The following is a 13,242-nucleotide window of genomic DNA, read 5'->3' on the forward strand; positions in this document are numbered from 1 at the left end:
AGTAAAAATAAGTCAAATAGAACCAGTTTCCTAACAGAGTAAAGTTCTTCATGAAAGATCTTCTATTGAGTCCATTAGGGTGTTTCTGAATACAAATTTCAAGAAATGAATCAAAATCTGTTACTACTTCAGTACTACACCAGAATTAAAATGACGCCATTGAGCTTTATTTATAAAATGCAGTTTTAAGTGGAAAAATGACAATTACAAATGATATCTTGTTGTAGGTTTTTCTTTTGAAGTTTCAAGTCATTGATCATTAATTTCTTTTTCCGTTTTCAAAATTCAGTATGCCATAAGCTCATCACCGGTCCACAAGTCAGATTTTGACAGATTTAGACTTTTGGAAAGCCGTGGCTGCCTGTCAAATGAGACCAACGATGAGCACCAAATTCTGAAAAACAAAAAGTCGTTTTTTGTCCTTAATGGGCACAGAGGTATGCCAAAATTTGCCCAAGGCATAGCCTTTGTGTTGAATGGGTACGGGTACGAGTGTCCGATTTGGACACGGATACGGCAATTTGGACATGGCAAGCTCTAAATATCAAGACATGGGGACACGGCTAATATTTTATTATTATTTTTTTTATTAAAAATAATTATTTCCATCCTCAAAAAATAATTATTTCAATCCTTATTTAAAAAGCATAGTCTTAACAAGTATACTCTAAAAGCATAACTGGTCCATTTTAAAATCATGGGTTAGTTATAAACCTTTAAAGTGGGCCCAATAAAGAAGGCCCGGTTTGTAATTGTTGCGTAGTTTAAAAGTTAAAACAATGTTCTAAGTTTTTTTGCCCAATTTGCTGTCCAAATAAAAAGAAATATAAAGGCCCAATTAAACATTTAAATTACAAGCCCAAATACCAATTAAAAAAGCCCGAAAACAAAACAATCCCGAGTCTTCTTCTCCAACAGTTCTGCCTCTCTTTCTCTCTAGTTCGATCTGCTCTCTCTCTCTAGTTCAATCTGATCTCTCTTCTCCACTTCTGTTCTCTCTCTTCTCTACTTCTATTCTCTCAAGTTCGACCACGAATCTGTGTTGTATCGGAATTGGTGTCGGTGTCGGTACGACACGAAACGCGACATGACGAAAATATAGGCGTACCCATGCAACACAGCATAGCCTTCATGGGCATGTCAGTGTGTGCTGGGGAAGCGTGATAACTATCATGAATGCCAGAAAAATGGGTCACGCTATTGTATGTGTGATGTAACACTGACACATGCCAAAGGCATACTAACTGCACAGACGTTTGCACAGAGGCACGCGACTGTCATGACTAGCGCACCAACGGCAATCGCTATTTCTTTTACATAAAAAAAAATGAAGAAAATCAACTTTCTACACCTGACGTGCGTGTTGTGTTTTACCACGATGAAGTGCCAAAATAGCAACATAAAAAGTTTGACTTCTCATAAAAACCCATACCTTTCTATAGAATCTGCCACATACTCCAATGAATCGCTTAGGGATGCCAGCAAAATGAGCTTGTTATCATCACGAATTAGATTTTCCTGCACAAAAACACAGAAAAGAAAGGTAGATCACCAGCCAAACACGCTGTCCAAGGTCTTCTCATCAAATTACCTTTGCAAAATGATAATTTTAAATTGGTATAAGATTAAAAACATGTTGTGCTAAAGTATAGGTATGACCGTAATACAACTTTTAGAAACCATCTTGTAAGTCAAGTTCAAGCCATCAGTCTCTCCTACAAGGCTACAAGTCTAGATGTCTGAGTCCAGTCCAAAAAAATAATCAATAGCAATAACACTTGGACACCAGACACAATGAGGTCAGATCTCCAAAGCAAAGATTCACCTACTCAAATAATTTGTAGTGATGCATCTCGAGACCTAGTTTGTTAGGTTTGACTCCTGAGAGATAAACCTTGAGTTCAGGGAGAAATATTTTAATTGGAAAACTTTTAAGCAAATAATACCTACCAGTTTTGATCAAAACCATTTCAAATTGCTATCAAATCGGTCTAACAGCTAGTATTTGGTACCCCACAACTCAAGACCTTTATATAACCACCTGTGTTAGGAATCAAGATTCCTACAAACTTCGAAAATTTGTCAGATAAGATGTCATATATCCATACGAGAAAAACTTTGTTAGAGCCTTTAAGGAAGAGAGCATCAACTCATCACGATGCTGTGAGAGATGGCTTCTAATCGTTTCTCGACAGGTTGGGATTCTAGCGTTGCATGTTTCATTGGTGTTTTGAAAAAGGTGGATTTCTGTTCAAGATTGATCAAGATTCAATGATCTCGAATTTCCTCAAGTAAAGAGGTTTTGAAAAATAGAATTGAGTTCTGAGATTTTCTTGGTTAAATAATCCACTTCATTTGTTTGAGGCTATTCCGAAAAAGCACGGGTCTAGGTTTATAGGATAGAGACCATGACTACTATCTTGATCAACGAATCGACGTATGAGCTAGTGATCAACCAGTTTTTCAACCAGAGAGACGGGCTCCCCACACCAAAACGTTCTTTTATGCTTCATATAAGTTTGAAGTTATTTTTTATCAGATGTTCTATCACATCAATTGTGTTTTTACTTCACTTGCATTTACTTTCATTTTTTAGTTTCAAGAACTTAGTTAAACTAGAGCTTCTAGCTCAATTGGTTGTATACCCCTCTCCTCATGGGAGAGGTTGCAAGTTCGAATCCCACCACGTGTTGGTTGGGATATCTTTCTTGTGTAATTATGTGATGAGGTGAGCCTTCAGGCTAGAGACAGGGTTCTACTACGATAGGTGGACCAAAGAGCGAAAGCAAGTCTTCATGGACAAGATGGAGGTGGTTGGGTCTACACAAAATGGCGCATCAGCGAGAGCGTTCAGGCTAGGTTCCCTTCGGGGTAGGTGAGCCTCTAGGCTAAGGTTCCCTTCGGAGTTGATGAGCATTCGGGCAATGTAAGCCTTCGGTGTAACCAGTGTGGGTCTGCCTTAACCCTCTAAATATATATTTTTTTTAAAATAACTTGGTAAAACTAGGCATAGGTTCTGCGCCCCTTTCACCTTGTTGATATAGTGGAAATTATTTGTTCTAAAAGAATGTTTATGGTGCAGTGAAGCAGTCATCAAGATTTTTATGCATCAGCTTTCAAAAAAAAATAAGAAACACACCTGCTTGATCGGCCTCAAACTTAATAACAAGTCGCTCATCTCTATCTCAACTTCAACAGTTTCAGCGTCGGTACCATTGTTCTCCAGGATTAGCTTACCAGATGAATTTGGTAAACAGGCACTTGATGGATCCAGTCGCATCAAGCCCTCAACATCATGCCTCCCAATGAGCATATAGCTCTGCTTTTCAAGGACTGCCTGAAACATCAAGAAGAAAATAAAAAAACCATTTCAGTCCAATGTAAGAATTATTCCTCAGCATCATGTAGTGAGCTTTCTGACATTTTATTTTGGCATAATTGATCTCGCCACCATAGAGATAATCGTGAAAAAAGTCAGCTCATTTGAATATTTCAAAAGAATATTCTAGCCATTCAAAATTGTTCAATTTTGGACCGCTTTTGACAAGGTTATAAACGTCCAAATGAACTGAATTTTTGTGAGGATGATCTCTTCGGTGGGGAGATCATATATACCACAATCCACCACTTAAGTCATCTTCTTTTTCAGGATAGATCGATCCATGTCTATATTTATATATACTTATATTTATGAATCACTTGGACACCATCATAAATGTAAACAAGTAAATATGCTAAAAAGAGTTTACATACAAATACGAATTGTGTAAATTGGTATCAAATATTAGAAGAAAAGGAAGTGGAACCAAAAAGGCAAGTGAAATATTGCAATCCACAACAGATAATATAGCGTTTCAACTGCCAAAAAGAAAGAGAACAAAGGAACACCCAATACCTCCATGTATGAAGTTCGACATCTTTCATACGTCCGCTCAAGGAATGTTTGTACATACTTCACAAGGTCACCAGCATATTTAGGCATTGCACGAGCCCAACCAAGAATCTACTTTCAATTATCACGTATCAGATTGGTTGTTCAAAAGAAAAACTTCATCACGGAAGTCTGTACATCTGTATTGAAATCGACAAACAATTCATAGGAGAAACAGGTATACCTCTTTCGATAAGAAATCAATAGCCAGAAGGCCTTGTAAGACAGGGCGTCCTTTCTCAATCAATGGGCTGTAAGTAGAAGCACCATGTGCCCGTGGTCGAAATGCAGCAGGACCTATCGTATTACCTTTGAGAGTTAGGATTACAATACAAAACTTATAACTGATTACTTGAGACAATGAAGAAACAGAAAACTGAAAAACAAAAGACGCATTTATTGCAGAGGTGCAGAGGCAATTAACCTATTGATGTAGCATGATGTCATGCTGATGTCAGTATAAGGACGAAGCGTAAGCCTGACCATGATGGCAAAACCATATTCCTATGTCCTCTATTTTGATTCCCTATTCTATTTAGAAGTAGATTTTAAGTATTTAGAGGCACATTAGCCTTCCTTCTAAGTTGTTATTTAATTAATATTATTTCTAAGAGAATTTTTCTTCTTATTGAAGGTTTAAACCCTAGATTTAGGTGTTCATTTCATTAAAACTACTTGGTACTTATTATCGTTGTTCGCTTCCGGTGACGATCTCATCACCTATTCCTTAACTGTTCCCTCTTACTAAAATCTCTAAAGGTTGAGATTCAGTCAATAACTATACTAAATAGGCAAAACCTCAAAAAACGTTTCTACATGAAAAATTTATGTTGTGGTGATCTAACTAGGTTGATAGGAAATGCAATTGTAAACCTGTTGATACAGGAAAAAACATCATTCTTTTATATCTAACGGTCGTATTTTTTTCATGCCACGATTTCAGAAATAGTCGCCTAAATTAACGTTCATTTTATAATATTTAGCCAAATAATGAAGATTCTGTAAAAGAACTTGCTTGAGATAGCCTGCTGAACGCCCTTCCGGTAATCTACAAACATCGTAGGTAAGAAGTGATCCTTAAGAAAATTTTCCACAAAAGCAAGCAACCCATCATTCCTGCAAAAACATTAGAATTCAGAATGCAAATGGTTTTAAAATTTAAACTAAAATCAACACATCAGATATATGTTAAAATCAACAAATGTGTACGGAAAAAACAACTTGAGTTTCATATTTCTAGTGATCCACACAAAGAGACATGCTACATTGCACATGGATGCACATAACAAACAATAGATTGCAAAAAGCATAGAGCTTACCCAAGCTGAGAATACTTTTGCGGAAGCAGAGATGCAACCTTATCAGTAAACTGCAAAAGTTTCACCAGATCAAAAATGCAAACCAATAATATAAAAAGCGCATAAAAAGTTAGTCCTTTTTAGTCACAGTTCAATTGGGTTTATGTATGGCCCACCCCTACATTTTCGGCCTAAAACTGTTGCAAGGCAAAACCAATTGTATACCACCAAGTAAAGTGGAATTCAACCGTCAACCACTAGTGAATATTTTGTTCACTATTAAGTTTTTGGTAGGTATTCTGTATAGAAGATACTTGGAGATGGGAATATATATATGTATATGACCATCTCGTTGTATATCTCAGTGTACGACTCGGAACTGACTGATGAACCTAATAAAAGGGAACAAAAGGCTGAATTTTAGTAAATATGATCTCTACACCATGAAGATCATCCTCAAAAATGATCAGATATTTATTAAGTTGTTAAAAAGGCACCAACCCTCTTTTACGAAGTTAGTGATCTTCAAATGAACTAAATTATTGTGAGGATTAACATCACAAAAAATCAGCATTTAATTCCTTATGTAAGTTCACAGCCCGTTATCAGATGATTACAGCCTATACACAAAGATGCCCATGTATCCATTCCTAAGAAATATACATGCCACTAAAAAACCTGAAGCACAGGTCGATATATGGATGCTGCTAGATATATTCCTTGCTCAGGAAGGACGGCTGCAGTTCCATAACCTTCCTGCAGGACATTTGGGCCCCTCCTACTCCATCCTTGGCGAATAAGATCAACTCCTATAACAAAGAATAGACCGTCAAGTAATAGCAGTGCCACTTCTGATGCAAAATAAGCTAACTAACATGGACACTTCATATACTCAAAAAAATCCATGTCGAACACACGGACACGTCATGCATAATCTATTTACATAGTTACAACTCCATAATATGCCACTTTCATTGTTCGTTATTTGTAACGAGATGCTTTGTAAGGGTTGAGACCAAGAATTAATTGTGTAACTAAGGAATAGTAAAGTTTTATTTTTTGTTAGTTGTGTCCCTGTTTCCTACTTCATAATGGTCGCTGTCGGACACTCCATATCCATGTCGGACACCAACATGCTTATCAGTGTTAATGTGACTAGGAAAATAAGAAAGAGAAATAAGACAACGTAAGGTCAAAATTCTAAGATCAAATTTGCACAAACTGAAACTGATGCAATATAATGCTTCTAACCCTTAATTTGATCCCCAAATTAATTGCTATTTTTACTGTTTCTTTCAAAAAAAAAAGATTGGTATTTTAGGGTATTCAAGTTGTTTCTAATTTTGGGGTAACTTTTGTTACAAATTCATGTTTCTAAGTAGTTAGGACTGCTCTTAGTTAGAGTTTCTCTTTTTTCAAGTTGTCCAAGATTATAGATAAACATAATGTAGAACATGAGTTCGTCTGTCAAGTGTTATGGGCGTGCGCCTATATTTCTTCATCATATTACAAGCGGGCGCCTATAGGTCCAAACAATCCCACGGGTTGCTTATGCTCCCCTTTTTCCTTTAGTTGGTTGTTGACACATTTCGTGTTACTATTGGTTTACTGTTTTTGGGATTAGTATAAATAATGGGCTTGTAATTAGGTTTTTGAGGTAGTTGTTTTTGTGTTTATAAATTATTGAGAGAGATTCAATAAAATGTGAGACTTTTAGGGTTTTGCAAAGTGTAGATTTTGATTAAGTGTTGCTTCCACTACTTCAATCTACATTAAAACATGCAAGTCTTTGACTAAATTAGAGTTGGTGATAATGGAGTTGCATGTGTGTGATCAGGAGAAAGGTTTTCTCTACTTGTAGTGTTTGTGAACAAGGTTCTCGAACCCAAAAATTAGGTTTTGAAATTTCGCTTGGAAATTATATCTTTGTGCATTTGTGTGCATCAGGCATAGCAAGTTTATCTTCAGGTGCAGTCCCTATGTAAAATAACTCACGACAATGACTAATGAAACCGATGTTTCCAAATGAATACAAAATAGCATTCAAAAAATATATTTCAGTCCAAGACAATTAATATAAATGAAACTTTGTTTCCGGATGAGTACAAAATATGTTTCAGTCTCAAAACAATTAATACAAAAAAGAAATTAAAATGAAATAAATAAAAGAACATAAAAGATGGATGTAGTACTAAGGATAGCAAGTGAATCAACTGTTCTCCTACAACTACCTGTACTCTACCTTGGTTGGGGATGGAAATCGTCACATCAGTAAAGCGGAAAGCAAAAGTAAGTCCATCATCTGAGCCATCTCTGTTACTCAACAAAAATTGTATGAAATATTTTAGTAACAACTTTAAGCACTAGAGTCCACTTGTAAATATTACTTGCATGTTACATAAATTCTATTACTTTAGGCACTAGAATGGTGCGCAAAGTAGTAGACATGTTACATAAATTTGCCTACCTATACACACAGACATATGCGCAGGCTAACAAGAAAAATTCAAGAGTAAAAATAAAAATAATAATAAAATAATAATTGGATGAATAGTAGATTTTGTAGATGACTACAAACATGAAAGTAAAGATATGTACACCCATACACTCGGATGCAATTGGACGTTTGATTTTGTTATACAACCCTTTAATATTAGCGGTGACAGTGTTGGGGTATGGGGGATTACATTGAAGTTAGATTCTATTTCTTGATTGTTAAATATACAGGGGTGCAAAAAACCGAGAGAACCGAATAAACCAACCGACCTGAACCGAGCGGTTTCTGTTGGTTTTTCTATTACAGCCGGTTCGGCTTAAAACATTAAGAACTGCGCAGGTAAATTCTGATGTCAGTTTTAAAAAATCTAAACCCGAAATACCCAACCCGAACCGCTTTTTAGCGAGGGTTTTATATAAATTAGATTTGGACCATTAGATTAGATGCTAACATCACACCCGAGCAGTTAGATCCTTAGTATAAATGATAAGTGAAAACCCTACGATCTAAGTTCTCACAATCCAAGCCGTCATCCTTCCTCCCTCCCTCATTTCACCCAACTTTTCTTCTCAAATCTCTATCAAATATCTCTCCTCACTTCATATTTAAACCTCTCACTGTCTAAATCTCCATCAAATCTCTCACTCTCCACCTAAATTTCTATCTCTTTCTCACAAAGATAACGTGATGTAATAGGCACATAGAGTGCGAGGGCATTTTAGTATTTTCATTGTTTTTTATGTTTCAGGCCATGTTGGCCCAAGTCCAAATCCAGCCCATTCGGCTTAGGTTAGGTTTGAGTAAGGTTTAGACTTCAAGTATAAATAGAATAGTGTGCCTCCATTAGTCTTTGGGTTTTAGGTTGTTTTTTAATTTATAAAAGATTATGATTTCTTGAGTGATTTTATTAAAGATTATTTTTATTGAGTGAATTGTTAATTGATTGAAGCTTCCGCCAATCATAGTTCACATCAGAACACCAAGAAGCATCAAGAAATTTTGGATTGATTTCCTAAGATGTTGAAGTAACATGAATTGTTTTTGGGATCTAAGTTGGGAATGATGTTATGAATCATCAAGAAAGAAAGATGAGAAATAAAATCTAGTTTTTTTTTTTGAATTTCTCCTTGATTTTTTCTTTTTCTAGTTGAAATTATTTAAACCGACCGATCCGAACCAAAATTTCGGATCAGTTTGCCATACATCTCAGTTTGGGTTCGGTTGGATTGACTGCAAAACCGAGCAAGTCGGTTCGGTGGTCGGTTTTGGGTCAAAACCGACCCGTGCACACCCCTAGTTAAATACCAAGAAGTTTCCCTATAACAGATACATCACTTTAAAAGATAGAGGCATTAGCATTGAACAAACTACCATAATTGATTTTTTTTCTCTGAATAGAAAATACAAAATTGAAGACATGCACTACGCATGATTAACCCAGGACTAATTAGTGACTTGAATATGACAATTTTTCTCAACAAGTAACACAAATCTTAGGGGAAATTAACAATATAAGTACAAGTTGTTTCAGAACAGTTTTGAGCTTGAGACGTCAGAAACTATGGTATTGGGCAGCATTGATAGTAGAACAAGATTCAGTAGGCCCTGCACAAACAATAGGATTTTGCTCTGCTTTTGTTGTTATTGTTTAGAGCAAGATACACAATACTTTTAGTTTCTTTTGGGGATGGATCCTTATTTAATTACTCCACTGTCTTCCGTAAAAGATTAAACATATAAACAAAAACTTGCATTTTGAGCAGGTGACCATCTAAACTAGAAAATCTATTGTCATATATGAAATCGAGATGATGTAATATTGAACTTGCCTCTTTTCCTTGAAAGGAACCTTGCTAGCAAGCCTAGCGGTCTGAACGGCAGCATCTGCTGATGCAGCTTCTGGAGTTGATCGCAGAATCTCACATATGAGTTGTTGGCATTCACTCTTTTCACAAAAATAAATAAGTAAATATCTCACAAAGAGAACTCAGAAGTACTTTTATTCAATTTTAGTAGATGCAGTTATATCATTGATCTCTTACCTTCTTGCAATAAATTTATTATTCTTTTCTCTAACATAGATTCTAATTGGTTTATTTATTTATTTTGTTACAATACAATTACTTTACGAGACTCTATTTTCAAATATAGATAAAAGAATTCCGCAATGGGTCAATTTAAATTATAATAACAAATAGGGTGAACTAGTATTACCCCCCCACTAGATGAGCCAATTAGGATTCCCCCCCACTAGATGGGAAATTAGGGTCTCCCCCCTAAATACACACAAAAAAATTTCGGTCAACCCACTTTGACTTTTTTTTTGTGTGTATTTAGGGGGGAGACCCTAATTTCCCATCTAGTGGGGGGGGGAAATCCTAATTGGCTCATCTAGTGGGGGGGTAATACTAGTTAACAGTGAACTGAGTACCAGACAAATGTTTGTGTGGGACATCAGCCGGAATTTGTTCAGCATAAAGACTAACACATGGATCAGGTAAAATTACAAGTTTTCATAAGATTAATACTGACACATGGATCAGGTAAAATTACAAGTTTTCATAAGATTAATACTGGCACATGGATCAGGTGAAGTTACAAATTTCCTCGGAAAAAAAAACATATATAGTACCTGTAATACGGTCAGCGAAAAACCCACACTGTATCCTCCAGTTAACTGAGATGCTTCAGGATCAGGGTTCCAGTTTACGTCTCCAGTTGTCGACTTCGGAGTAATCATGTCATTTGATTGTGCTGATTTAGATTCCAGAAGCTCGCCAACAACTACATGGTTCTCTGCACCAAGAGAAGATAAATTCTCCATAACAAAAGGATTAAACAAAACTTGACATCATAGAGTTACAACATACATAATATCTCACCAAGTATCCGAATTATAGAGTCCAACATTGAGTCTAGAAGTTCTTTGGCTGCAGCCTGTGCTGCTCCTAAGGGAGCCATAACCGGGGAGACTGGACTAACAGCCAATACTGTCCCTGCTAGTAACATCCCATTTATACGCTTCTGTTTCTGTGGCCGGCAGCTTTCCTGTTGTCCTCTTATATAGTGTAAACCTGAACTACTCGTTCTGGCAGCCTGTCCAATGCCAGGCCTTGATGAATTCACAGTTGCCGCATGAGCTTTAATTTTGGATGTGATAATTTCATGAATAGTAGGTCTCAATCTTTGGCTGGTCAAAATGAATATTGTAAAATTTAGTTTTAATGAACCAACAATGCAAACTTCCTTACATAAAATACACTCAAGGAATATGGATTTGAGAAAACTGTTAATAAGCAAAAAGGAACTCTGTTAGCACACCAGACACAACATTAACTGGAAATAACTATGTAACCTGGGTTATGGGGGCATGCTCCTGGGACCAGGATTAATCTCGGCAGTGCCGGCTCAACCCTTAGGCGGCCGCCTAAGGCCTCAAATTTGGAAGGCCTCATATTTCCTAATTTATCCACATATTTGTTTATTATTACCTAATTTTATAAAGAAAAAAACACCAAAAAAGGATATGACAGTCAATTTGTTTACAAATGGGCTTTCTATCCACGCACTAAATTTCGGAGTGAATTAATGTGGAGTGTATACAATCCAATAGTCCACCGCACAAATGACATCTCGATGTATTAATATGAATCCAATGGCTACAAGCGCGTAGTAATTTCAGTTTTTGTAGGAGTGTGCTCATTTAATCAAATTGTTTCATTCGAAGAATAAAAACAAGTAGGAAATCCCACGTTTAGTGAAAGAATCTCCACATTCTATGCATTTTCTTCTTCTCCTTCTTAATTAAACTGTCTTAATTAAAGAAATTGTCATTACACTTCTCTCATTAAATCTTTCTCTCTCACTTGTTCTATTTCACCAATTTCAAGTTTAACCATTTGTCAATTTCACTTTTGAGTTCTAAACGGGTAATCATCAATTCATCATCTAATACTCACAGTTTTTGTGAAATTTGATTTTTTTTTTTTAATTCAATATGAATCTATTATTTTATTTATTTATAGTTTTGATGTTTATTTGGTTACGTTCTTGTCGTTTTTTCGTTTGATTTGAGTCATGATACTAGATTTCCGCCCTTAATTTATAATAAAATTGTGAATATATAGTGAATTTTTTTGGTGATTATAGATGGCCTAGGAAATAAAGGCCTCACAAATAAAGGCCTCGCCTAAGGCCACATTTTGGCTTGAGCCGGCCTTGAATCTCGGGGTTATTAATCTTGGTGTTGAAATTTCTTTAGATCATACCAAAATATTATCTTCTAACGATTAAAAAGAAAGGATCCTGTAATATATGCATATTAGCCGTTGCAAACCATACTCAACAATAACCAAATTTTTTTTTTTATCGGTAAAATGTGATGTGTATATATAATCATAAAGTCAAAATTCGTAAGATGAGATATCCCACTCAGATACAACAAAGGAAAAGACAAATACAAAATCACTACTAGAAAAAAGAAACTATGACTATTAGAGAAAATTCAAACAAAGGGATGCAATTATGCATGGATGTCCAAGGACTCCCAACTGAACATAAGGTCCCCGAACGATGTATCTGTCCACTCTTCCTAGAACTTTGACCAAAGAAAGACGAATCCCTTGATTGCTACAATCACCTGTTCCCTAGTCATCGCACATCCATCAAAGTGTCTCCTGTTCCTTTCCAGCCACAAAGCCCACATGATAGCAAAAGTTAAAATGTTCCACACTCTACATCCCTTTGGGGAATAGACATTAAGCACCTAATAGCTAAACAGATTTTTCACTGACCGAGAAACAACCCAATACACCCCAGAGTGGCCCACAAAGTAACTCCATATCTCCCAAAAGAAAGGACAATGAATGAGAGTGTGACTCACTGACTCCCCATCAGCCATACACAAGGGACAAAAGTTAATGATCATTTTCTTTCTCCTAATAAGATTGTCTATGGCCAAAATCTTATTATGGGTCGCACACCAAATGAAAAAAGAAACAAAACAAAGAATCTTTGCTGACCAAATAAAAGAACTAGGAAAGTCAGGAATCATGACCCCTCGGTTGTTAACCGGTAGATGAGAACACAAAGAAAAGTAGAAAGACTTGGCTGAAAATTTCCCATTCTTTTCTATAGTCCAGTGCCGACGATCCCTATCCGGTCTCACAGCAGGAATCGCCTCTAGCATAAGCGTGAGGGAGGCAATGCTCGCAATATCCCGATCAGTCAAGTGAACATGAATCCCCAAATCCCACCCAAGATTACCATTATTTAGACGCATGAAATCACAAATGGTGCAATTTTTAAAAACTGAGATGGCATAAAATCTTGGGAAAGACAAGAATAACGGTCTCTCTGCTACCCATCTATCCTCCCAAAACCTAATTCTACCCCCGTCACCTAATACATATGTGATCTCTTTCTGAAACTCCACGAGACCTCTCTGAATACTCTTCCAAACCCCACACCCATAGGAACTCGAATTCCCCCCGCTATACCACCCAAGATTGGACTCA

General features: G+C 36.4%; 1 protein-coding gene across 1 annotated transcript in view; it reads right to left on the minus strand.

Moving 5' to 3' along the window:
- Positions 1 to 13,242, minus strand: part of SEC8 (subunit of exocyst complex 8) — a 34,832-nt gene that overhangs the window by 4,732 nt on the left and 16,858 nt on the right. The window contains exons 9-19 of the mRNA XM_086604152.1: positions 10,609 to 10,916; positions 10,359 to 10,522; positions 9,556 to 9,671; positions 7,472 to 7,542; positions 5,908 to 6,038; positions 5,251 to 5,300; positions 4,947 to 5,047; positions 4,116 to 4,228; positions 3,896 to 4,003; positions 3,140 to 3,337; positions 1,433 to 1,518 (exon numbers count right to left, since the gene is read on the minus strand). Of these exons, the coding sequence (XP_086460278.1) occupies positions 1,433 to 1,518; positions 3,140 to 3,337; positions 3,896 to 4,003; positions 4,116 to 4,228; positions 4,947 to 5,047; positions 5,251 to 5,300; positions 5,908 to 6,038; positions 7,472 to 7,542; positions 9,556 to 9,671; positions 10,359 to 10,522; positions 10,609 to 10,916 (1,446 nt within the window). The remainder of the gene's footprint in view (positions 1 to 1,432; positions 1,519 to 3,139; positions 3,338 to 3,895; positions 4,004 to 4,115; positions 4,229 to 4,946; positions 5,048 to 5,250; positions 5,301 to 5,907; positions 6,039 to 7,471; positions 7,543 to 9,555; positions 9,672 to 10,358; positions 10,523 to 10,608; positions 10,917 to 13,242) is intronic.

The sequence above is a fragment of the Coptis chinensis genome, chromosome 1 (assembly GCF_015680905.1).
Source record: "Coptis chinensis isolate HL-2020 chromosome 1, ASM1568090v1, whole genome shotgun sequence".
In the NCBI taxonomy this organism is placed as follows: Eukaryota; Viridiplantae; Streptophyta; class Magnoliopsida; order Ranunculales; family Ranunculaceae; genus Coptis; species Coptis chinensis.